General features: G+C 40.4%; 1 protein-coding gene across 1 annotated transcript in view; it reads right to left on the bottom strand.

Moving 5' to 3' along the window:
- EGF (epidermal growth factor) overlaps positions 1-25,595 on the bottom strand; it is a 42,473-nt gene that overhangs the window by 6,921 nt on the left and 9,957 nt on the right. Inside the window, exons 5-15 of the mRNA XM_032224363.1 lie at positions 25,123-25,353; positions 23,928-24,130; positions 19,346-19,468; positions 15,691-15,813; positions 12,394-12,519; positions 10,813-10,949; positions 9,783-9,931; positions 8,073-8,177; positions 5,870-6,093; positions 2,373-2,540; positions 768-914 (exon numbers count right to left, since the gene is read on the bottom strand). Of these exons, the coding sequence (XP_032080254.1) occupies positions 768-914; positions 2,373-2,540; positions 5,870-6,093; positions 8,073-8,177; positions 9,783-9,931; positions 10,813-10,949; positions 12,394-12,519; positions 15,691-15,813; positions 19,346-19,468; positions 23,928-24,130; positions 25,123-25,353 (1,736 nt within the window). The remainder of the gene's footprint in view (positions 1-767; positions 915-2,372; positions 2,541-5,869; positions 6,094-8,072; positions 8,178-9,782; positions 9,932-10,812; positions 10,950-12,393; positions 12,520-15,690; positions 15,814-19,345; positions 19,469-23,927; positions 24,131-25,122; positions 25,354-25,595) is intronic.

Raw genomic sequence — 25,595 nt, 5'->3', positions numbered from 1 at the left:
ACAAACCTTCTCAGTGGCAGATCCAATTTTATGGAATATTCTCTTTCCAAGATATCTGTACCTTCTTCCCTATTTGCATTTTGCAACTGATCAAAACAGTATTGTTGCAGTGGGCATTCCTCTTTTTTAGTCAGTTAGTTAGCTTCCCAGGGTTAAGAGTAAGTGACTGGTCCAAAGTCAATCTTTGCACCTAAGGCTTTGCACCTAAGGTGGAACTAGAATTCCCAGACTCCCAGCTTCTAGCCTGATGCCTTAATCCAAGGGTTGGGAACGATAGGCCTTTTATGACCTGTGAACTTCAATTCCCAGAATTCCTGAGCCAGAATTCTGGGAGTTGAAGTCCATAAGTCATAAAGGGTCCATCGTTCCCCACTTCTGCCTTAATCACTGCAGCAAGCTGGCTCTCATTCACCTCTTAGATTAAGTTAAATATCTCTAGCTAGTACTTTGTTCTGTCTTCTTTATAATCTTTTGTATCATAATCAGAGTCCGCTTGGATTGAAGGCGCTATAAACGTTGCAAAATATATAAATAAGTAATATTTGTCATGGAGCTAGTTGCTGGCACAGTTTAATTTGCCACTGCAGAGTCGACAGACCAATGACCTAATTTAGTATAAGTTTTTTTATGCTCCAATTGCACATGATCACAACAGCCATTGGCATAAACTGCAGAGATGCTTCTTTAGTCCCTATCAGCTATTTTGCCAGTCACTGAGAACACACATCTCCTTCTGTCATTGGGAAATAAGAAAAGGCAATCTTTACTAGACACCACAATTTCAGCAGTCAGTGTCTGTTGCGTCTCCCCATGGCTATCACCATATTTGCTGTTAATCAGAAGATGCTGGGGTGATACTTCTCCGGCAAACATTTCCTTTCCTAATGCATCTTCCTTGTATGTAGAGATACGGCCTGAAAGAGTAAAAATAAATAGGTGATATACACTGCACTGTGTCATTTCAAAATTGTCATTTACTAGTGGAGAAATATCCTTGTAATGTATTTTGACTGCTAAATTAAAGCAAAAAAGTTTGACTTGTTATTGTAACTGTCAAAATAGACCAGTAATAAAGTCACATTGCTTACCATATAGGTGTAATTAAAATGACAATCAGAATATTTTCCTTTTAAAAAGTTAATTCATTATTGGGGCAGGTTTTGCTATTTTACAAAATGTATTACAATGCTATTCTATTATTATTTGCAGCACTTGCCAAATAGTAATTTGCCAGGACGCTTGCTTCTAACATTTTAGAGCTCCTAATACAGTGATGACTAACCATTTTGTCCACACATGCTGAAAGCATGCGCATACGCGCAACAGCACATGGGCATGCCCACACCAGGGGTGGGTTTCAGCCAGTTCGCGGCGGTCCCTGCGAACCGGTTGGTCGCCGAACCCAGAAGTAAGTAACTTCCGGGAACGGCGAAGGGCCCGCCCGCGCCCGCGCACGCTCCTTACCCGGTTTTGACGAATTCTGCGCTTCCACGCATGCGCAGGACGCATACAGCTCCTGCACGATCCTCCAGGAGCAGCTGGAGCATCGCACAGATGCTAGTACGCATGCATGCGCCACACGCGTGCATGCACGCACCACGCGCGTGCGCGAGGACGCCGCCAGCCTCGTTCCAACTGAATCGGTTGGAACGGGGCGAGAAACCCACCCCTGGCCCACACGTATAATATAATGCATGCATGACACCATATTCACCCCATTTTTGGCCTAGCAGGCCACCCTGAAACATCCTGGGACCAAAAATGGGGTGTGAGGAGCATGCTGCACCCCCTGAACCCCATTTTGGGCCTAGCAGGCCACCCTAAAGCCTCCTGGGACCAAAAAATGGAGTACAGGGGGCACGGGTGGGCAGGGTGGCACAAGGGTGCAGAGGGCATGAGGGTGCAGGGAGAACATCCCCCGCTACACCCTGCTACTCACCACCCCTGTGCATGCGCACATTGTTACAGTGTTATGTCCGCCTTGTATGCAGCTTTATTCCTCTCTAGCATTCATCTCCATTGTTCAGTAATGCATTTCCTGCCTCTCTAGGATTAATCTCGATCTGCTCCTGTGAGTCACTTCCTGTTTCTGTTGGATGTATATACTTATATTCTCAATGCCTTGTATAGTGTTTTAACTGCATTTTGATTAAACAGCATGCGTGGCATAGACCCGAAAACCAGCCTGCTGGCGGGAGGTGTACGCACATGCACAGTGGAGCTCAGCTGGGTCAACGGCTTGTGTGATGGCAGAGAGACCTCCGCCTGTCACCTGTGGCATGCGTGGCATAGGCTTGCCATCACTGCCCTAAGAAGTCCCCATTTAGAGCTAATCAAAAAAAAGACTGAAGTACACTTGACATACAGTATACCTGGTTTGGCTAAAGGGTGAACTACAAGCAGTGAAGAGGGTCTCATCATGCTTCCTCCAAGGCGTATCTTCTTGAGGCCATTTTTCTTGTCTATTCTGAGTAATGAAGGCCTAGTCCAGTCAGATACCCAAATGTGGTGCTCAAAAACTGTGATGCCATAGGGATGGCCTAGAATGCAGATAAAAGATTGACAATTCCATTATATACATGCACTGAGTAAGTATATCAATTAATACGCACCCGATATATTTCTATCATGAACATTGTAGATCAAGATTCAAATCTGAGCTCCAAGGATTGCATGGATTGTGTCATAGTCTCTTCTGCAACTTGCAGATTGCCCCCTCGCCACCCCTGTTCCAGAATAGATGAGACTAAAATCTGTCTGTTTTTGGAGGAGGCATCCCTCAATCCCTTAAAACCCCTGAACAATCCTTAAAGACTCCTGGCCCCATCCATTTTTGGGACTGCAACTTTAATTATATAACCTACACAGTATTAGAACTGTCCCTCCTGGTCGTAAATCAAAGATTCGAGTCAGAGTGAGGCAGAATCTTTTAAATTCCTAGAACAGACTCTTGCCCAAAGCACATCCATCAATCTGTATTAGATGCAGAAGGAAAAACATGTGTCCTTCCACATGGCATTGGACTCCAGAGGTCATCACTGCTACCACAATATTACTGGATAAAAGCGAGAAAAGCAGTTCAAACAATATATGCAGACTTTATATCACCAAGTGACTTTATATCAGGAACATCCAGTGGTGGGATTCAGACAGTTTGCACCACCTCAGGAGAACCAGTTGTTAACTTTCTGAGCAGTTTGGTGAACTGGTTATTGGAAGAAATGATTAGGGCAGAGAACCGGTTGTTAAATTATTTGAATCCCACCACTGGGAACATCAGATAGGAATAATCTGTCCAAGGTTATTTATTTATTTATTTGTTTGTTTGTTTGTTTGTTTGTTTGTTTGTTTATTTGTCTTGTATGCCGCCCACTCCTGGAGGACTCCGGGCGGCTCACAAAAGACAAGGAAAAGGGGGGAACGAGACAAAGACAACATATTAAAAACAAAACCAACATTCAGTGAGGTCAGCTCACTGGTAGCTTGTTCCATTAGAAAAATGGTTCTAATCGATGTTTAATTGACTTTAAATACTACAAATTACTTTTTGTAATCCAAAATATTTTTGTATTGCCAGTCTTCAGTTCATTTATTTAATTGTATCTAAAATGTCCCATTCTTCTAGGATGGCGAACCTTTTCAGTACTGAGTGCCGAAAAGGAAGCGTGCATGTTCGTCTGGCCCACAACCTGAAAGAGGAGGTGCCCAGGGCACATGCGCGTGCCCCAAAATGCACTTCCAGTTTCTAGCACACGCATGCACGCTGGCCAGCTAGTCTTCTGGTTACTTGCACGCATGCATGCATGATGATCAGCTGGCCAGCGCGCATGGTAACACAGGAAAATGGAAGATCAGTTCTTCCAGATCCCAGCACTGCCGCATGCATGAAGGCAAGCTGATCGCCATGTGCGCAAATGCAGCAGGAACCTGGAAGCGGAACGGGCAATGCCACACATGCCAGGTGACATGGCTCCACATGCCACTTCGGGCACGCGTGCCATAGGTTTGCCATCATGGTTCTAGGATTTTTATGAGGATTTTGTCAGAACTGGGAGGCCTAAGAGTACAAAATCCAGATTGCAGTTATAGCACAGGTATAGCACAGTGAATGAACATTTGCAATGACAATGGTGATGAAAAAATAAGTTTGTGACTAATCTACACATTTACAACCTTCACCAATCTGTAAATTAAAGAAAGCTGAACTAAAATCATAAGCTCAGTTAATGTCCACTTTGCTTAACCACTGAGTTGCAGGTCTCAATTGTGATCACTAATCAAGGACTACTTGTAGTTATAAGCATTGTCTTTATTTTTGTTCTCTTAACACAATTGGGTGCAATCTGTAGCCTGACATATATATTCCCACCTTCATTTCTTTACAACTGGTGATCCTTTTTTTAAATCGCACAACTGGAGCAAAATGGCATAACTTTTAAAAATCAGTCACACTTCTTGCCATTTTAAGATAGGAAGCATACAAAAAATTATAGACAGAAAAACTTCAACACTTCCCCACCCCAAACAAAAAGAATATCGGAAATCTTGGCCGTATCTGCATATATGACATATCTTTACTCGGGTTTTTTGGTCCTTCTTTTAGTGCAAACAAACCAGCAAATGATTGCCCATCTTCACCTAAAAACCTGGCCTTTGCACCAGCCAACAACCAGAGAATGCATAAAAATCACTGGAAGCCTTAGAATGCATTCACAAATGTTTCTTCTCATATAAACATAATACCTTATCTAAGAACGACAAAAAGTAACCATGCTGGATTAGACCAAAACCTCCTTGCCAGTTGTCAGATAGATTTGCATTTATGGCACTCACAAGCAGAGGTAGAGACATAGGCCTCCTCTGTTCTTTTCCCCCTGCAACTGGTAGTGGGAAGCATATTACCACCAACTCAGAGGTAACACTGAATCTCAAGACGGATCCTCCTTAGATCTGTCTCCTCCACAGAAGCATCTTTTCAGTATCTTAAATTACAGCAATGGGCACTAGATGGCAGTAGTGCTGCAATAGGAATCACTACAGTAATATTAACCTATTAATAGCTGGGCTAAATGGGGGGAGTATGTGTTCTATTTCCTTCCCTTTATCGGCACACAGTATTTCAATTTTCAAAATGTGTTCACATATCTTTGCACAAAACTTCAAGAAAGTCAGGAGGGATGGAGAAAGGGAGGGAAAAAGAGGGGGGAAAGACACACACACCAGTCCCTTTGTTAAGCTCACTCCCTTAGCTAGCAGCCTTTTGATTTATCAGAACAAACATACATTGGAATGTGGACCAGATATTTGCTCTCCAAAACAGAGTCTATAAATAATTCCTTTAATACTTTCCTGCTTCTCATTCCAAAAAACCCTCCTATTTTTCTTCTTCATTTTGCACAGGGTTGCCTGAACCTCGTCTTGGGGCAAGGTGGAATCAGACCAGAGAAGAAATGCAATATGGTTGGGTGACCAACAAACAAATAACCATCTAGCTATCGTGGATATTTGTAGGTATTTGTTGCTTTCATCACTGGGACCCTAATCAATTTTCTGGAGCAGCAGTGCCGAATAAGTGCAGAGGTGGTATTCAGCCGGTTCGGACCAGTTGGCCCGAACTGGTAGTAGAAATCGCGGGTGGGCTACCCACCTGCCCCGGCTCTATGCCGTGCATGAGAAAAGCGCATGCACAGAAGACTGGGTACATGCATGGAAGGGGCGCACGTGGGATGAACCAGTGATAACAAAATGTGAAATCCGCCACTGGATAAGTGATACAAAAAAAAGGGAGATCAGTCTACTGCGGACATTCTTCCATTGACATTTTGATATGTACATTATTGGATAGAAAGCTAGCATCCCAAAGCCTCACCTACATCATTCTGTGCAAGTATTTGCCGATTAGAACCATCCAGGTTTGCCATTTCAATAACAGACATTTTGGCATCACACCAGTACAGCTTGTCCTCAGCGTAGTCAATAGTTATTCCACTGGGCCAAAGCAAGCCTGAATTTGCTATAATGACACGCTCTGAGCCTTGTAAAGTAGATTTTCCAATATGTGGATTGAGCCCTAGGTTTGTCCAAAACAGTTCCCTTTATTGAAGAAAAACAAAATAAGTCATTGCATTTTTTTAAAAATCCTTCCATGTTAAAAATCTATATCTGTCAGAGTGAAATATATACAATATTCATAGGTAAATAATTTTGGGTTTTAAAATCATCTTTGATCCCTCAACCATGATTAACATATAGGAGGCACTAGTCATTGCACAATTACTGGACTGATGACTAGAACAGAAAATGAAATTTATTTAGAGGAAATTCCTCATGGGCAGGGGTGAAATCAACTTACCTTCGCTACCAGTTCGCAAATGTGACCTCCGCACATGGGCAGGACTTTCCGCACATACACAGAGCGTCAAAAATGGTACGTGATGAAATTGGGTGGGTGGGCGGAGCGTGATACCGATCACGCCTGCAAAGGTAAGTACAACAGCGAGGGGGGAGGGAATCCGCTGTGCCATGCGAGGAAATCTGACGATTCTAGCTAATAAAAATTATGCATCACAGTTGATTGTCAGAACTACCAATTTGCACGAACCGGTACCATTTTTTTACTACGAGTTTGGGCGAACTGGTGCAAACCGGTAGCATTTCACCTTTGCTCATGGGGATAAGAGAAAGTCAAACATCTAGCTAACTATTTGGAGAAGAGTCAAAGGGCATGGGTCCTGGGCATGGGTGTTTGAGAAGAAAGGCAGAAGGAAGTGCCATCCAGTTACCAATCTCTTAAACAAAGAGCAGGCAGAGTGATGAACAGACAAAACATAAAATTTGTTGTAGTTAACCATTTAGTTGTGTCCGATTCTTGGTGACTCTATTGGCAAGTGCTCTCCATTATACCCTTCAAGCACAGCTTTTTTCAGTTGTTGGAAGTTCAACTTTTTATACTAGATTTGATTTTTTTTTTTCAAGTCAGCATGTTCTTTGGTTGCCCCTTCTTTGTGTTCCACCAACCATTTCTAACATCACTGACTTTTCCAATGAATTTGCATCAGTGGTGGGTTCCGGAGCAGCGTCCACATGGACATGTGCAGTGCACGCATGCATCTTAGCACCTCCACGAGTCCCCGTGACACTCCAGCTGCTCCGCGGAGTGTCACGCAGGCACTGTATGCACCATGCCCATGCGCAGAAGTGTGGAAGCCTTAAAAGACAGGTAAGGAGCTCGGGCGGATGGGTCCTCCAGAGCACCGTATTGGAACGGTATCCGTGCACCGGGCAGGCTCCGGTACGCCCATACTGGGTGTACCACCCACAACTCACCACTGATTTGCATGCATAACAAGGTCAAAGTAGATCAGGCGAGGTCTTATAATTTTAGCTTCTAGTGATGTGTCTGGTTTTGTACGATTCAACACCTCTCTGTTTGTTACGCTGGCTATCTATCGTACACATAGTAATTTACACCAGTGTCCTAGTTCAAAGGTGTCAATTCTTCGATCAGCCATTCTTAGTGTCCAACACTCACACCCATATATCACTATAGGAAAGACTATTGCTCTAACTAGCCTGTTTTTTTGTATTTATGATCAAAAAATAAATAACTGTTTATCTACATTCTACTTCTACTTTGTGGTCAGTAGCTCATAAGATGCTAAAGAATTAGAGCCATTGGATCTGCACCTTTGATAACTTGTTTTTAGTCTTTTAATGACCAATCCCTTGCATTGGGGTGGAGTTGGGGCAACTGATGGAACTGAGTGTTTACTGGCTGGATGCGCTTCCTGTCGCCAATGCGGAGTTCGCAGCAGATATAATCTCATTGTACCCAGAGAGAGAAATATCTGCCTCTACCTAGGATCAAACTCACAGCCTTCGGATTGTGAGGCGGCAGCTCCACCTCTACGCCACCGCACCACTCAATCTGCACCTTCAGTATCTATACGTACCTGCAAAATCTTTGCACAGGTAAAATAGTTGCAATAGAAGCAGTGGTTTTACAGACTTTATTCACGGGTGTCTACATCACCCAATAATATTTTGGAAACAAATTTGACTCAATATTTTACCTGGTAAATGGATGAACAGCAATTCCTTGAGGATGAAACACCTTCTCCTGGATGATTATTTTTCTCTGCATTCCATTTAGATTACTACTTTCAATGCTACATTTCCTACAAAATAGACACACAGAATGGGGTTTATTATTGTGATAACTTAATCTGTCACTTTACTTGCCTCCTTCCAGTTGATTCTCTTATAGGTAAAGGTAAAGGTTCCCCTTGCACATATGTGCTAGTCATTCCTGACTCTAGAGGGCGGTGCTCATCTCCAACTCAAAGCCGAAGAGCTAGCGCTGTCCTAAAACACCTTCCCACCAAATATGTTTCCTATTTTTCTACTTGCATTTTTTATGTGCTTCTGAACTGTTAGGTGGGCAGAAGTTGGGACAAGTAACGGGAGCTCACTCCATTACGCGGTGCTAGGGATTCAAACCGCCAAATTCCCGACCTCTCTGATTGATAAGCTCAGCATCTTAGCCCCTGACCCACCCCGTCCCTTATATAATATTCTCTTATACCATGATATTAATTAAACATTTTAAATGTTTCTCCTCAGTTCTATCTTTTCCTATTAACAGAAGTTGTAAATTGAATAAGACTAGGAGTAGGAGCAGCCATAATCCATAAATTAAATTAGTAACTTCATAAAAAAGCATCTACTATTATGTGTACGTCTTCAAGTCAATTTTTGATTCCTGGTGACTGCCTGGACTAGTCACTGTGGTTTTCTTGGACAAAATTGTTCAGAAATAGTTTGCTATTGCTTTGTTCTCAGGGCTGAAAGAGAATGACTGGCCCAAAATAATCCAGCTAGATTTATGCCTAAAGCAGGAGTAGAACTCAGGCTATCCTGGCTCCTACCTTGGTGCCTTAATCTCTAGACCAAACTGGCTTTGTAAACCAATTGTTACTATAGGCCTGTGATGGTGAACTTATGGCACACGTGCCCAAAGTGACACACGGAGCCATGTCGCCTGGTATCGCCCGTTCCTCTTCTGGGTTTCTGGTGTGCATGTGCGCACGACAATCAGCTGGCTGCATGTGACAGTGCCAGAAACTGGAAGAGCTGGTCTTCCGTTTTCCAGTGTGAGCATGTCCGTCAGCCAGATGATCATCGCACGTGCATGCATGCCAGTAACCAGAAAACTAGCTGGCCTCCACGCATGCACACACCGGAAAGTTCATTATCTGGTGCGTGCATGCCTCCTGAACAGCTCCCTTTTTGGCATTCGGTGCCAAAAAGGTTCAGCATCATTGCTATAGGCAAATACGGCAATTGCTATTTCTTCAGAAGATAGTATTTGTTATGATTTTGCTGATATTATCAAAAGTTTTCCCTTCACATGTGGAAGTCCTGGACGGGAGATCTGTGAAGTGAATTGAAAATAACATCTCAGACACAATTGATTGGGAGTGTGTTTTTTTCCCTAACAATGTTCCTTGGTTTCCTGTTTTTCCAGAAGGAAGGAGATACATTCACTATTCAATAAAGAACATGCATTAAATGAATTCTTCTGGTTAGCATATTATTCAGCAAAAGGTCTCTTTGAGTCTTTTTTTTGATCGCTAAGTCTTTCTGTTATGACTAATCTTAAATACCCAAATGCATGTTACCATTTCAAAAACATTTCAGTTACTCTCTCCTCCCCCCCCCACTTGTTTATTTGTAAGCATATTTTTTCACTACCAGGAGGTGTCCTTATGCAAAGAGCATACCCGGGGTCAGTCCAGTACAATTTGCGATTAATCCAGTCTAATGCTAGTCCTTCTGGTCTCTCACTTGCGTCACATACAACTTTTTCACGATTGGTGCCATCCAGCTCAGATCTCTCTATACACTTCAGGTCTGTGTGGGTAAAATAAATCTGTAGCAAGAAAGCCAAAGGTTTATAGATGATTATAGGTGGTCCTCCACCTGTAACCGCAGAATTTCTCTTGCTAAGCAAGTTAGCTGTTAAGTGAGTAGTGCTCCATTTTACAGCCTTGCAACCTTTTTTTGCCATGGTTGTTAAACAAATAATTCCAGTTGTTAAATAAAACAAATCAGGGGTGTTAAACTCAATTTCACTGAGGGTCGCATCAGGACTGTGGTTGACCTTGGGAGGGGGGGGGGCGGGCAGGCATGGCTGACTGGGTGGGTGTGGCCAACTGGGTGGGCGTGGCCAGCTTGACGCCACTCCCCAAACTGCTGGCATGTTTCCACTTTGCATTGGGTAGACTGGGCCGAAGCCACATTGGGTGGACCAGGCTGAAGCAATACAGGTCATCCCCTTACATTTTCAAGGATGGCCCTGTGGGCTGTACCCAGATTGTTGGGGTCAATATGCTAACTCTGTAAACTGCTTAGAGATGGCTGTACAGCACTGTGAAGCGGGATATACAGTCAATGTAAATACTATTATTATTGCTAATAGATAGAATCATTCAGTTAGTATTTTTAAAACAAATGTGGCAAGTTTAGGTATGGCATATATGTCATGTGAACATATAACTGCTGATATGTGCTCATTGTTTTAGGAAACCCAAGTCATATAGCAATAGGAAGTACTCTGTGTGTGTGTGTGTGTGTGTGTGTGTGTGTGTGTGTGTAGATATAGAGATAGAGAGAGATAGATATAGGTATAAATATATACACATACTGTATATATCATGGAGCACTATGAACTGAACAGTTAAAATACAATGCAGTAAGAGCATTGATCCGTGCAATATTTTAAAATCTCCATTTCTAAAAAAAAAGTCTTACCTTACTTTCCATCGGATCCCAGTCCAGACCTAAGACTATTCCCATCTGCCAGCCAAGGACTCTTGAGTATTCCGTCCCATCAAAAGCAATGCTACGGATATCTTGACTGTTTGCAAACAACAGAAACGGCTTTGGACCTGTTTGTAATAAATGTAGTAACATGTTAAATCTTCTACTGCAACACTCTGCAGATAAAAATGGAAAGAAGCTTCCTCTCTTCTCTTCTCACTTACAATCCTTACATGGCACTAATCACAGATTACATTAATTACAAAATGATTATAAATAACCACGGTGATAACCTGCCAATGAATTTAATATATGTCAAATATGACAACTGCTTATATTTTTCAAAACAGGTAGATGAATATTGTTGCATACATTTTTTTCCAGGGGAGAAATTACCTGTAATGGGCTTGCATTAGAGAATAATGTTCTGAAAATATATCAGTAGTACTTGGCTAAAAGAAAACTTCATACTAAATTTAAGTAGAGCATAAATATATGTGTAGATGTCTCCTTAGCCACCCCCCTCTAGGGGTGGGCTTCAAAAAATTCAGCATCGGGTTCTCTGCCCGGTTGCTGGGGGTGTGTGGCCATGGGGGCGTGGCCTAGTCGACCTCCTGCACCATGGCGAGGGAGCCGTTTTCACCTTCCCCAGGCTCTGGGGGCTTTCCTTGAGCCTCCGAGAGGGAAAAACTGCCTCCCCTGGGCTCGAAGGTCTTCCGGGAGGCCCGTATTCCCTCCTCTCCAAGCCTCCTTGCGGATCGTGCACTTACCTCACAACCAAAACTGGGCGTGTGGAGACTCCTGGGAGGGGAGAGGTGGGAGGGGTGAGGCAGGATGGGTGGGACAAGCCAGGGGTGGCATTTGGAGGTTCTCTGAACTGGCCATAATGTTAGCTACGGGTTCTCCCGAACCTGGGTGAACCCGTAGCAGCCACCCCTGCCCCCCTCCAAAAAAATACCATGTCAATTTCAGTCTTTTATTAAACACCAATTTGTGACTCAATATTGCTTCCCATATTAATCTGGACTATTTTGCTTAGCTATGCTTTCAATTCTGTCCTATCATGGATATCTATATTTTTTAAAGAAGTGAAATTTCAGCCCCCCACTTGTATTAATGGAAGAGCTAATAAAGGAGAGATCTCTTTAAGATCCATCTAGGCTTATATTTCGCTATACATTTTAGCAAAATGAACCAGGTGCTATGGCAGTTTATTTCAGAACAACCAGAAACAGCCATTGGCCTTACATGGACAGATGCACCTGCAAAAAGCACATGTCCAATCCTTCTTGCAACCCATGCCAAAATATCCATAAATCAGTATCCTGTTGCGGATAGAAAGGTTATGCCTGCATCAGCCTAAATTGGCCTACATTGGGGACAGAAAGATCATCACAATGTCATCTACCATATCTTCAAGGATGATTCATAGATTGCGTCCATTGCAAAAATTGAGCGAAGAGGGAAAACCCTATATGATATCACTACATGTCTTTTAAAAGCAATTTATGGGGCATTTTCATGTCTCAATTAGAAGAACATGCAGATGAGTCCAAAGATCACAATACTTACTTAAAGCAACACAATGTCTTTTGTCATCCTGGAGATCAAAGCCAGGAAAGCAACCACAATCCCAGGTTGTTGGACCCAAAGATGTACAAATCTGGCTGCAACCACCATTATCAGGCGATGTACAACCTAAAACAGATTCACCTGTTAAAAATGGATGTTCATCTAATGTCACTGCACTTAGACTGATATAAAGTAGCATGGTTCACTCTGCTGAGCTTCAATAAGTATTATAGTAAACAATTTTTTACAGATGATCTCTAGTTAAACTATGGCTGATGGTTATTAATTTAGGGATTCCCAGGATGGATGAAGATGGAGGTAAGAATCCTCTATATCTCACTGTGTTCCATCATTTTGTGAATACCAAAAGAATCTTCCAAAGGGATTCTGCTTCCTAAATTGTCTGTCTTGGGCAGTGATTGATATATGGGTCAATAATGTATAATAGGGCAATATTAAAAGTATTTCAAAAATTTATAATTTAGATCAGCCTCCTCCAACTTCAAATTCAGTTGACCACAACTCGCAAATTTCTCACTCAACATGGAACTTTTTCCCCATTAAATTATATTTCTTCCCAATTTGTTTTTTTGCTCCCTAATATAAAAACTTAAATTATCTCTTGTTAACATTACAGCAACATACTTGATATCTCTTCTATTTCTCACCAATCATAACTCTGGATATCTCACAAAGGATTTAAATAGTTTGGATTTTAACAGCTCAAATTTATATTTCAAATAAAATCATTTTATTACAATTTATTACTATCCAGGTATGATAAAATATCCAATAGTAGCATTTATATTTCAAACAATGGGTAGCTTACAAAAATGTTTGCTTCCTCCTCCTAAAGTGCTTTATGAGAACCTCTGACAATGCATATTCTGTACCTGTAAATCTCAATATCTCAATTTTTCTGCCTAAAACCCAATTGTGGCATACAGTAAACATGGCATGAATATCAGCCAACTTTTTCATTCCTTTCTTCTTTTTATACCTTCTAACATCTTATTTATTCAAAAGTTCTTTAAAGCTTGCAAATACCATATTTTTGGAGTATAAGATGCACCCTTTCCCTCAAAAAAGAGGCTGAAAATCTGGGTGCATCTTATACACAGAATACAGCATTTTTAGCCTCCCGAAACCATGCCCCGTTTGCAAAAATGGCCATGCATAACCTTTAGGAGGCTTCCAGAGTGCTCCTGGGGGCCGGGGAGGGCTAAAATAAGTGAAAACAGGCCGTTTTTGCCCCCCAGACCCCAGGAGCACTCTACAAGCCTCCTAAATGCTATGCATGCCCCTTTTTGATGAAAAATGGGCCTGTTTTCATGAAAAACTGGTCATTTTTGGGTAAGGTGACCAGATTTTCAGATTGCTAAAGAGGGACACCATTGACTGGGGGGGGGGGGGGCTTGATTAAAAATTTTATATTTTGTCAAAAGGTCACAAAAGGCGATTACATGACCCCAGGACACTGCAACCATCATAAATACGAATCTGTTGCCAAACATCAAAATTTTGATCACATGACCATGAGGATGCTACAACGCTCGCTAAGTGTGAAAATGGTCATCAGTCACTTTTTTCAATGCCATTGTAACTTTGGTCACTAAATCTATTATACCACCTTTCTTGCCACAGTTCTTAAGTGAATAACTGCAGCTGATAAGTTAGTAACATAAGTGAATCTGGTTTCCCCATTTGACTTTGTCAAAAGCTCACAAAAGGTGATTCCCAGGACACTGAAACCATCATAAATACGAATCTGTTGCTAAACATCAAAATTTTGATCACGTGACCATGAGGATGCTGCAACGGTTGCTAAGTGTGAAAATGGTCACTAAGTGTGAAAAATGGTCATCAGCCACTTTTTTCAATGCCATTGTAACTTTGATCACTAAATGAACTGTTTGAAAGTTAAGGCTAGCTTGCATTTTAATGCCTTATGCTACCTTACATTTTCAAGAGAAAGAAGCTAAACTCCTTGTTAGAATTGAAATAGAAATGAGTAGAGTAGAGTAGAGTAGAGTAGAGTAGAGTAGAGTAGAGTAGAGTAGAGTAGAGTAGAGTAGAGTAGAGTAGTTTATTAGCCAAGTGTGATTGGACACACAAGGAATTTGTCTTTGGTGAATATGCTCTCAGTGTACATAAAGAAAAATAAAATAGTAGGATAGTGGGATCCTTGCTGCACCAAGCTCAGAAAGCAGTGATACCACTCTCCCCCACACCTCCTCTTTCTGAAAGAGGAGGTGGGGTGGGGGATAGCGGGATCCTTGCTGCACCAAGCTCAGAAAGAAGCAAAGATCCCACTATCTCCCCCACCTTCTCTTTCTCCCTCTCATTCTCTTTTTGGAGGGAAGGAGAAGAAAGGACAAAAAGGAGAAAGAGGGAGAAATGGCTGCAGGGAGAGCGGAGCCCGAGAGAAGCGGGCAAAAAAACAACAACAACCTTCCGATGGCTGAGCCGTTTGGCCCAGAACCAAGCCTCCTCCTCACTGCGCTGCCACTGCCAGAAAGCTGTTGCTCTCCCTGCAGAAAAACGGCGGGCGTCGGCGGGCGCACACACAGTAGGGGAGGGAGCCTCGCCCCTTGTCAGGCACTGCGAGCGAGCCGAGCGGAGAGAGGGAAACCACTGCCCTCTAAAGGCCACATCGGGAACAACACTTCAGAGAAATAAAAACTTTTTTTTAACGGCGTCCTTTTTAAAATTGTTTTCTTTCTTTTGGAAAATCGGGACTTTTTGAACACGCTGCGGGACATGGGACAAATTATTAAAAATTGTGACTGTCCCGCCAAAAGCGGGACGTCTGGTCACCTTATTTTTGGGAGGTCTGCAGAGTGCAAAAACTTTTAATTTTTTTAATATGCCTCTTCAAAATTTTGGTGCGTCTTATACTCCAGTGCGTCTTATACTCCAAAAATATGGTAGTTTTAAATTGACCTACTGGTAATTTTCACTTGCCCTAATAAAAATATTATACCTTTGATTCCCTCCTCCTCGGACAGCTAGATTCCAATGCTTTTTTACTGAAATAAGGTAAATAAGGTGATTCTTCTAGGTATGTTATGCTTCTACAACTCCTGTCCAGTCCATCCAGTTTAACTCAGGATTATAGGAATGAATCAAATATTTCCAGTGTTAGGTTGGTTCAACACCAGGCTAGAGAAAGCTGAAGTACAATCCTAATGCTAAACACTGTTAATTATAAAGTACTATCCTATTTCAATATCTAGCATTTGTCATCTACCGCAACATTTTCAGAATAAGCATTGAAAAATAATTATATTTGTTTACCTGAACATGTTTTTCCATCGGCTTGGAGAACTGATCCTTCAGGACAAAAGCAAATAGGCCCTTCCTGTGTCTGTCCACAATCATAACTGCAGTGAATATAATTGCTTGAACAGGAAATCAGTTCTACGATGCATTAAAATAAAGAATATTTTTTTAAAAATTGATAGAAATAAGTTGGAGCAATTCAACCAAGAGTTAAATACAAGTGACTTACTACGTGTTGTATCACTGATATTATTCTCATTCACTCCTTCCCAGTACTTATGTCATAAGCCCATGATGGCGAACCTATGGCACACATGCCTGAATTGGCACACAAAGCCATTCCGCCTGGCACATGCGGCAGTGCCCGTTCCTCTTCTGGGTTCTGGCACGCATGCACACTTGCTGGTCAGCTGGCCTTTGTGTGTGTGGCAGTGCCAGAAACCAGAAGAGCTGGTCTTCTGTTTTCTGGCGTGAGCATGCACACCAATCCGTTGATCGGCATGTGCCCATGTGCACCAGAATCCGGAAGACTTTTTGTCCAGTGTGCATGTGCGCACTGGAAACCACAAGTTCATTTTCAGGCGTGTGCATGTCCCGTTTCCAGCTCCCCTTCCTGATTGTGGCCCAGACGAGCGTGCATGACGTGCTTGCTTTTTGGCACTCGGTGCCAAAAAGGTTCACCATCACTGTCATAGGTCAACAATTGTTCCAGACTAACTAGATAGGTTTTTTTTTTTAAAGAGAATATATTTCCAATTTCTAAAGCTAAAAACAGAGCAACCTAGTTAGGTAAAGGCTTCTCTAGAGAAGGTGTGTATATGTGACAGAAAAAAATTGACAACAGGTAAATATTTGATTTTTCCAGAATAAATATACAAAAAAGAACAACTAATAAAGCATGAGTAAAAATATCATGGGAAGGCGTCTTATCATGGTATCCTCACCTCCCCTTTCATTTATTTCCTTGTTCATTAACCACTGGTATAAATTTCTTTTAAAATTGGAAGAATTTTAAAGTATCTTTAAACATCATCAGCACCTCATTTTGTTTTTTAAAAAAAGGAAAACCCAACTTATTTGAATTAGAAGTTCTTGGGGTAGGAGTCCCAATTTTGTATTAGGGAGCATACTTTGAATCTTGAGATTATTTTATAGGCACTACTACCAAAAGGCTGCTACAATGGATATACATGGTTACAAAAGACACATTTATCAGAAACAAATTAAGGTGTTGTTTCTCCCATTACCCTCTATTTTCCCCATGGATAATTTCTACGGTCTTCTTTTTTGTAAAAAGAGACATACTTTTGAACAGAATACTGGGCTTCTGTAGTCTCCCTGTTTGTCTATGTGCATATATACGCAAGCAACATTTCCACTGGGATTGTGTCATGGTATGTGGGAATGACCTTCGGAGACATGAGGGAGAGCCACAAGTTCTACTGTCAGCTTATAAAAGACATCATGGTGGCACAGTGGTTAGAATGCAGTATTGCAGGCTAACTCTGCTCACACTGCCAGGAGTTTGATTCCTTTGATCCTGACCAGCTCAGGGTTGACTCAGTCTTCCATCTTTCTGAGGTCAGTAAAATGAGGACCCAGATTGTTGGGGGCAATATGCTAACTCTGTAGACCATTTAGAGAAGGCTGTTAAAAGCTGGTCTTCTGCTTTTCACCATGCTAACTTCCCATTTAATTTTTGATTAAGAATAATAATCAATGCGGACAATGTTCCATTGCTGCCTTATCAAACATCACAATTTGGCAGTAATTTTTGTATACACTCAGGGGAGCCCATGAGGCCTGGAGGCTTAAATTGCACATCTCTATACTACATGAAAAAAAGATTAATGGCCTTGTTCAACCAACAGCTTGCCCATGGGAAATGCCCTTCTATTATTTGTACTGATAATGAAAAGATTCCGAAAACTCAGCTCTCGTCCATCTTACTATATCCCTAGATAATATTCTACAAAACTATTTCACAACATATCTCAGTAGTGATACAATCTTATATTAGAATCCTGTGGAACAAATGAATCACAATTTAGGGTATGGTGAAAATATATGGAATACCTGGGAAGAGTAAACAGAAATTACAATGCAGTGGCAATAGCTACTGCTTTTATGTCTCCCCTTGAACTTTTTATTCCAGTTTTCTTTGCTGTTCATCTTTAGAATAGAATAGAATAGAATAGAATGGAATGGAATGGAATGGAATGGAATGGAACTGAGGTGAGGGCCCTTTAATTCCATATCATTTGAACCTTCCTGAAGCTGGGTTAGTTTCAATGGTGAAAAGAGTAAGGTTCTACATTTAGGCAACAGAAATGAAATGCACAGCTACAGTATAGGTGGTACCTTGCTCAGTAGTAGTAACTGTGAAAGGGATCTTGGAGTCCTAGTGTACAACCATTTAAATATGAGCCAGCAGTGTGCAGCAGCTGCCAAAAAAGCCAACACAGTTCTAGGCTGCATAAATAGAGGGATAGAATCAAGATCACGTGAAGTGTTAATACCACTTTATAGGGCCTTGATAAGGCCACACTTGGAATACTGCATTCAGTTCTGGTTGCCATGATGTAGAAAAGATGTGGAGACTCTGGAAAGAGTGCAGAGAAGAGCAACAAAGATGATTAGGGGACTGGAGACTAAAACATATGAAGAACGGTTGCAGGAACTGGGTATGTTTAGTTTAAGAGAAAGAAGGACTAGGGGAGACATGATAGCAGTGTTCCAATATCTCAGGGGTTGCCACAAAGAAGAGGGAGTCAAACTATTCTCCAAGGCACCTGAGGGTAGAACAAGAAGCAATGAGTGGAAACTAATCAAGGAGAGAAGCAACTTAGAACTGAGGAGAAATTTCCTGACAGTTAGAACAATTAATCAGTGGAACAGCTTGCCTCCAGAAGTTATGAATGCCCCAACACTGCAAGTCTTTAAAAAGATGTTGGATAGCCATCTGTCTGAAACGGTATAGGGTTTCCTGCCTAGGCAGGGGGTTGGACTAGAATACCTCCAAGGTCCCTTCCAACTCTGCTATTGTATTGTATTGTTGTATTGTATTGATGGGATGGAATGGAAAGGAATGGAATGGAATGGAGAGTGGAGTGGAGTGGAGTGGAGTGGAGTAGGATAGGATAGGATAGGATAGGATAGGATAGGATAGGATAGGATAGGATAGGATAGGATAGGATAGGATAGAATAGAATAGAATAGAATAGAATAGAATAGAATAGAATAGAATAGAATAGAATAGAATAGAATAGAATAGAATAGAACAGAACAACAAAGTTGGAAGGAATCTTAGAGGTCGTCTAGTGCAACTCCCGGCTCAGGTAGGAAACCATATACCATTTCAGACAAATGATAGTCTAATCTCTTCTAAAAAAACTTTCAGTGTTGAAGAATTCACAACTTCTGAAGGCAAGTTGTTCCACTGGTTAATTGTTCTATCTTGATTGCTTTTCTCCTGATGTACTAGTTTGTCAGTCTGTTTTTAAAATATGATGTTTGAACATGATATTGTATAATGCAGATAAAATGGAAGTTTCTTGTTTCCTGTGATCAGTAACTTAATTGTCAAATATCACATGGGGAGTATAAAAGAAATTATTTGGAAAAGTTTGGGACGGGGGCGGGGGCAGGGGAATTGTAGGATGCTACCTACCATGGCATGTTTTCTTATCAGACAAGAGAATAAAACCTTTTGGACATGTGCAATAATAGGATCCAGGGATATTCACACAGCCCAAGGTACAGCCATGATTCCATAAGGCACATTCGTTGACATCTGATAAATTAAAAAATACATAAACAATTAGGTTACACATGCTTGTGAGTTCTTAATAGCAGCAAGCTATTATAACAATAATTAATGCAATAATGTAATTTAGATATCTTGTGAAGCTATGTTACAGAAATATTCTTTAAAAAAATACCCATATCAATATATATATCAATGTATTTGGATAGATTGAAGAAAACTCAAGTTTAGTTATTGACATCATATGATGCTAATATCCTAGAAAGATCGATGACAGCAGTTTAGAATGGAAATGCTTGTTTAAGTAATGTATTGGGTTGTATTTTAGTTTCTAATTTTTGATTATTCATGCCCATTGGCAAAACAAGGTAAGGCTAAGTTAATAATCAGATTTGTGTCAAAGAGATTTCAAATACAGACTTGTATGTTTTCAATTAATCTGCCTTGTTTTCAAATAATCAAGAAAATATCAAATGGCTGAAACTATTAAAAGCTATCCCAAACCAGAGTAATTACAGGAGACAATATTGTTACATATTACATTGCTTGTAGTTTGCACTTATTTCTGGATAAACAGTCATGCTACTTCAAGGGAAAAGAGAGTATACATAAATCAGGGTTGAACTGTGTCCTTGAAAATTCGATAAACACTCCTTAATCTCACACACCTAGAGAGACTCAACCATAATTCCAATGGGGAAATTGTGAGCCTCCTAGACCATGCTAGATGCAAAAAAGCAAGGGAATTCCTGGAAGATTGGCATTCAGACAAAGCAGCCATCAATAGATACATAGAAATAAGCCATGTTTACATATCATTCAAAGGCACAAAAAAGCTACTGTAAGGGGGAAACAGAAAAGCCAGAACACATTCTCTCCAGCAGCTAAAACTCAGGTAGAAATTAATTCCAGACAATCTAGCAGAAACAATGTAGTAGCCAAAGAACTACCAAGGACAAAACTGACAGAGCCAGCTACTGTATATAAACAGGGAGCAAACCCACATTCACTCACACTGCTGATGTTACCAAGTCAGGTTATGAAATGTCTGCAAGCAAACAGCCAAGCTCAGAGAACACTAAGAACTCCAACTATGCTACTTTATGCTACAATAACCTTCAGTCATCTGGATAGGATCACAGCATACCCACAGGGCTGTTCATTCTGCAAATGAATGTTAATCCATTTTATTGCATCCTGCAATAAAGCTTGCAACTATTAACCCAAATCTGAATCAGGCAAGCATTTTAACCATTAAAACTACCACTGTACTGTAAGTGAAAGCTGCTGTAATTTCCTTGTCACAACCATGTTCAATTGTGCATTTTTATTTCTAGCACATCATGGTTTTGCCTCCATAGAGCGTAGAGTTTACATGATTTTATCCTGAATTTTCCCTTGCTGTAAGGCCTCATTGTAAATCTAATATGAGCGGTTAATTAGTCTGGATGGATAAACTGAATAAGGCAGATGCCAAGACTAAAGAGTTCATCTGGACTGGGAAACTTAAGCTCCTTATGAAGCTGCTTTATAAAGAGGCATTTAGAAGGAGAGAAAAGAAGAAAACAAAAGAAGCTTGAGACCAGGACAACATGACCTTCATATTTCTCTTTTTCAGTCGGTTTTGCTGGAAAGAGAATGAATGGACTGCAGTCAACAAATAATATGTTTTAAAAGCTCATGCATTATCAGGGAAAAAACACTCACAGAAAACGATTAGATTTCATCAGTATATGATATTGTACAATATATGTGAAATTCAAGAAAAGAGTTGGGAAAATAGATAAAGAGGTCAGCTGAGTCATGGTTAGGGGAAAATTGGCAATTAGGAAATAACTCAGCACTAACTAACATGGAAATGGGGATCCCAATTGGGAATGTGGCCCTTTGGACATAGATAACATCCAACTTCCTTCCTGTATGCATTTGCTCCCTCTCTGTCCATCCTGGTTAATTATTATTTTATTTAATTCAATTGAAATTTAAATTTATGTTCTTTTTTATTTTTTTAATTGAATATCTGTAAAGCTGTCTAAAGTTGCCTTTGGAGAGATGGTAGGAAGGAAGGAAGGAAGGAAGGAAGGAAGGAAGGAAGGAAGGAAGGAAGGAGAAAGAAAGAAAAAGAAAGCAAGAAAGGAAGGAAGAAAGGAAAGAAAAAGGAACGAAGGAACAAAATTTGAGAGACAAACTGAGATATACTAGAACTAATCTGGTTTAAATTTTATAAACCTAAGTCTTAAATTTCTATTAGCATATAAGGAGAAAATGTCAAATCAAGCATGTGCACATAACACAAGGGAAATAACATTTATACAGCTTTCAGTCAGAGAGATGTACATATTACTTACTCAGGAGCCCTGTCTATTCACTGCTTGCCTTTATGATATTATGTCAGTAGTAGTTGTCTACCCCTGGCCCACACATAGGAAATGTACACTGAAATACTTCTTTTTACTAATAAGCCCCAAATGAAGTAAGATTGAGCTTGAGTTACTTGACTTCTTAAATCAAGGCTTGCATTAGCTTCCAGAACAGATTAACTCATCACCCAATGCCAGTGCTCTTCTTTACATCTACCCATAATGAGCATTTTTCAGCCCATCCCATCTGACAGATGTGTTTTGAAAAAAAAAGTTGAGAGAATCCTGTAGATACTGCCTTTAAACTCCTGGAGAAAATGTGGGATATAAATCTAAAAAAGAAATAAAAATCTAATCATCTGTTACTTACAAGTAAAGATTAAACAAGGCTACCCAAAATATCTTAAAATTCTTTGTATTTGTCTAAACAAACCCTGGGATTTTTCCATGTATAGGTCTTCTATATGGATCATTGGATCAGGGGTGCAATGCTCTGGAGTCTGCTACCGGTTTGGTTCGCACACATACACTGCAGGCACTAAGAAGCCTTTCCTGAGTCTGCAAAGGTAAGTAAAACACTGAGGGGTGGGGGGTACAGCTGATTGTCAGAACTTTTTAAAACTTTTTAAAAGTATTTTTTACTACTGTATTAGCCTGAAGCTGTAATAAAAATGCTTTAAAAAGTTTTTAAAAGGTTCAGACAATCATGCAGCACAGCTGATTATCAACAGCTGATTGTTGGAGCCTTTTTAAAAACTTTTTGTGACAATCAGCTGTGCTGCGCAATTATCAGAACTTTTTAAAAACTTTTTAAAAGCATTTTTAACTACCTTTTCACCCAAACTGGTGGTAAAAAATGCTTTAAAAAGTAAATAAAAGGTTCCAACAATCAACTGTGACAATCAGCTGTGCCACACGATTGTCTGAACTTTTAAAAACTTTTTAAAAGCATTTTTAAAAAATCGGCCCGAACTGATAGCATTTCAACCCTGCATTGAATGCCAGATTATCTATTGAAATAAATTCTACATGGACTATCTTTGAAAATTGTTCTGAGATTGCAATTGGTGTAAAGTAAGCAATTTGAATTTAAAAGATCCAAAATAAGTAGGCCATCTGATGCCAGTAATGAAAACACTACATTGCCAATACTGGGCAAAATTTATATTCTTAATACCCAACTTTAAATCTATAAAGGTTAGATGATTTAAATGATGGCTCCTCAGTTTATAAATTTATTGAGTTGTTAAGATTTACTGGTGTCAAGCTCCAAGCCAAGAATGATATGGATGAATTCTTCCAAGCTGGATTCTTTATTATTTCCACAGCTATAGAAAAAATCTTGCCAGATTGAGCATTCTACTATCTGCATCTGCAATATACTTTGTGAACTATTGGGGAGAGGATGTTTCACTCTCTTTTCCTCACACATGATAGCTAAATTGCCCCTTATTTCGCTGCAATGTGCCCCCCTCCATCTTAGGGATCCATTTTTTATATACATTTCATCACACCAGGAGAGTCATTTCTGGAGAAGGTCCTGCTATCACATGGCCATCTTCTTCAGCATTACTCCCTGAATGGACATACATTTCAGCATTTCACCCCCATCTCTTTTTATTTTCATATTTACTTACTATTCAATATAAATGTCTTTCTAATGTTTTACAGTGGTACCTTGGTACTCGGCATTAATTTGTTCTGGCGGTATGATGGGTACTAAAAAAGACAACTTTCAAACAAACCATGTGAATTACCATGCAACCCTTTATTTTGTCTGAGAAGAACTTTCTGTCTGTCCCTTTTTCTACATCAACAATCTTCCCAGTATAGCTGACTTCCTGACTGTTTCCCATAGCCATCCTCCTCTTCCTATGACAGCATGTTGAGTACTAAACAAAGACCAAGTACTGGGACAACATTTTCACATCAAAATGCATTGAGAACCAAATTCGACAAGTTTTGAGGCAATGGGTACTACCACTGTATATTCTTCTTGTTTTGAAATTTTGAAATTTCAATAGTTTCAAAATTGAAAAATAAGTAATAATTATGTTTTCTATATGAAGCATTTTTAGGCTGCATTGTGGAGCAAACATTTTCCTTATTGTGATAAGTAAAGTTACCAAGTCCTTTAGAATCCATCCTTTTGCCGATCTGTTTTAAGGGGTGCACCACCAGTATCTCGGTAGGTTGAGGAAATGGTTGTTTCAAGTTAATTACAACAATATCCTTTCCAGTGTATTTATTGGCTCTCCGAATAGTTCCAGTCCTTGAGTCAGAATAGTATATATGGTCACCAAAGATAAATATGTCATAAGCTTCACTTCTGTAGTGAAATAAAACAAGTAGAGGCCTCAGTTTATTGAAGTTGCTCATGCTCAAGATAAGGAAAATACATTACCAGTATAGCAAGGTAGTTTACCATCTTAGAAATATCTGTATAATATTTAATTGTAAACAATGGGATTTTACAAGTAACCTTTTCCATTTAATTCAAAATAGGAAAAATGAAGCTAACTTTTAATATTTGGAAATAGGATCTTTTAGTTAACTTCAGATAATTTGCACTTTTGGCAAAGAACTATTTTTCTCCTTCTGATTTTACATAATATTTTAATTTGGCCTCATTGGAGGAGATACAATAAATGTGTCACATAAACCAGTGTTTTTCAACCACTGTGCCGCGGCACACTAGTGTGCCGTGACATAGTGTAAGGTGTGCCGTGGGAAAATTACTTTATATATAGTCAATATAGGCACAGAGTTAATTTTTTTTAACATTTTCTAATGGTGGTGTGCCTTGTGATTTTTTTCATGAAAAAAGTGTGCCTTTGCACAAAAAAGGTTGAAAAACACTGACATAAACAATTAAACAATTTCTTATCCATTTGGACAGACCTCAGTAGAGGTCTGCGCCCTCAGACAGAGGGGATACAGCAGGGGTGGGTTTCAACCGGTTCGCGGCGGTCCCCGCGATCCGGTTGGTCGCCGAACCCGGAAGTAAGTAACTTCCGGGAACGGCGAAGGCCCCCCCCCGTGCCCGCGCGCCTGCACGCGCCCGCACCCGCTCCTTACCCGGTTTTGCCGAATTCTGCGCTTCCACGCATGCGTAGGACGCATACAGCGCCTGCGCGATCCTCCAGGAGCAGCTGGAGCATCGCACAGACGCTAGTACGCATGCACGCGCCGCGCGCATGCGCGAGGACGCCGCCGGCCTCGTTCCAACCGAACCGGTTGGAACGGGGCGAGAAACCCACCCCTGGGATACAGCTAATGGATGCAATTTTTTCAAATACCATTTTATATCCATAAACATACCGTCCCATTTGTCTGTATAGCTTGATGAAATGCCCATTGTAGTCACAGGTTCCAAAATATGAAATTTCATTAAAGGCGTCATACTGTATCCAGAACAGCTTTACATTGATAAAGTCCAAGGAAATGGTTTTGATTTTTTCTGTGCTCCTTAGAACTCTCCGTATTTTATTTCCATCCAGATTTGCTCGATAGATGCTATAAAAAGTCCCTTCAGTAGACCAAAATAAAAACCTGCCAATAAGAATGGTTATCATTATTTCAAAAATTATCAAAGCAATTGTAAAGATCATAGATTATTTTACTCACTAATTTGTTTTCTAGTATTCTTTATTTTGTTTTCATCCAGTGCTTAAACATTAAAAATACATGCATCATTTCTTATTATCAACATACAAGTGGTTTACAACACCTGCAATATGCAGAAATGTATCTATGCATGCAGAAAGATAGAAAAGCAAATTGTCGTTTCATTA

This window comes from Thamnophis elegans, chromosome 9 (assembly GCF_009769535.1).
Source record: "Thamnophis elegans isolate rThaEle1 chromosome 9, rThaEle1.pri, whole genome shotgun sequence".
Classification (NCBI taxonomy): Eukaryota; Metazoa; Chordata; class Lepidosauria; order Squamata; family Colubridae; genus Thamnophis; species Thamnophis elegans.
The sequence above is the reverse complement of the archived record's forward strand: the minus strand, read 5'-3'. Positions and strand labels throughout refer to the sequence as shown.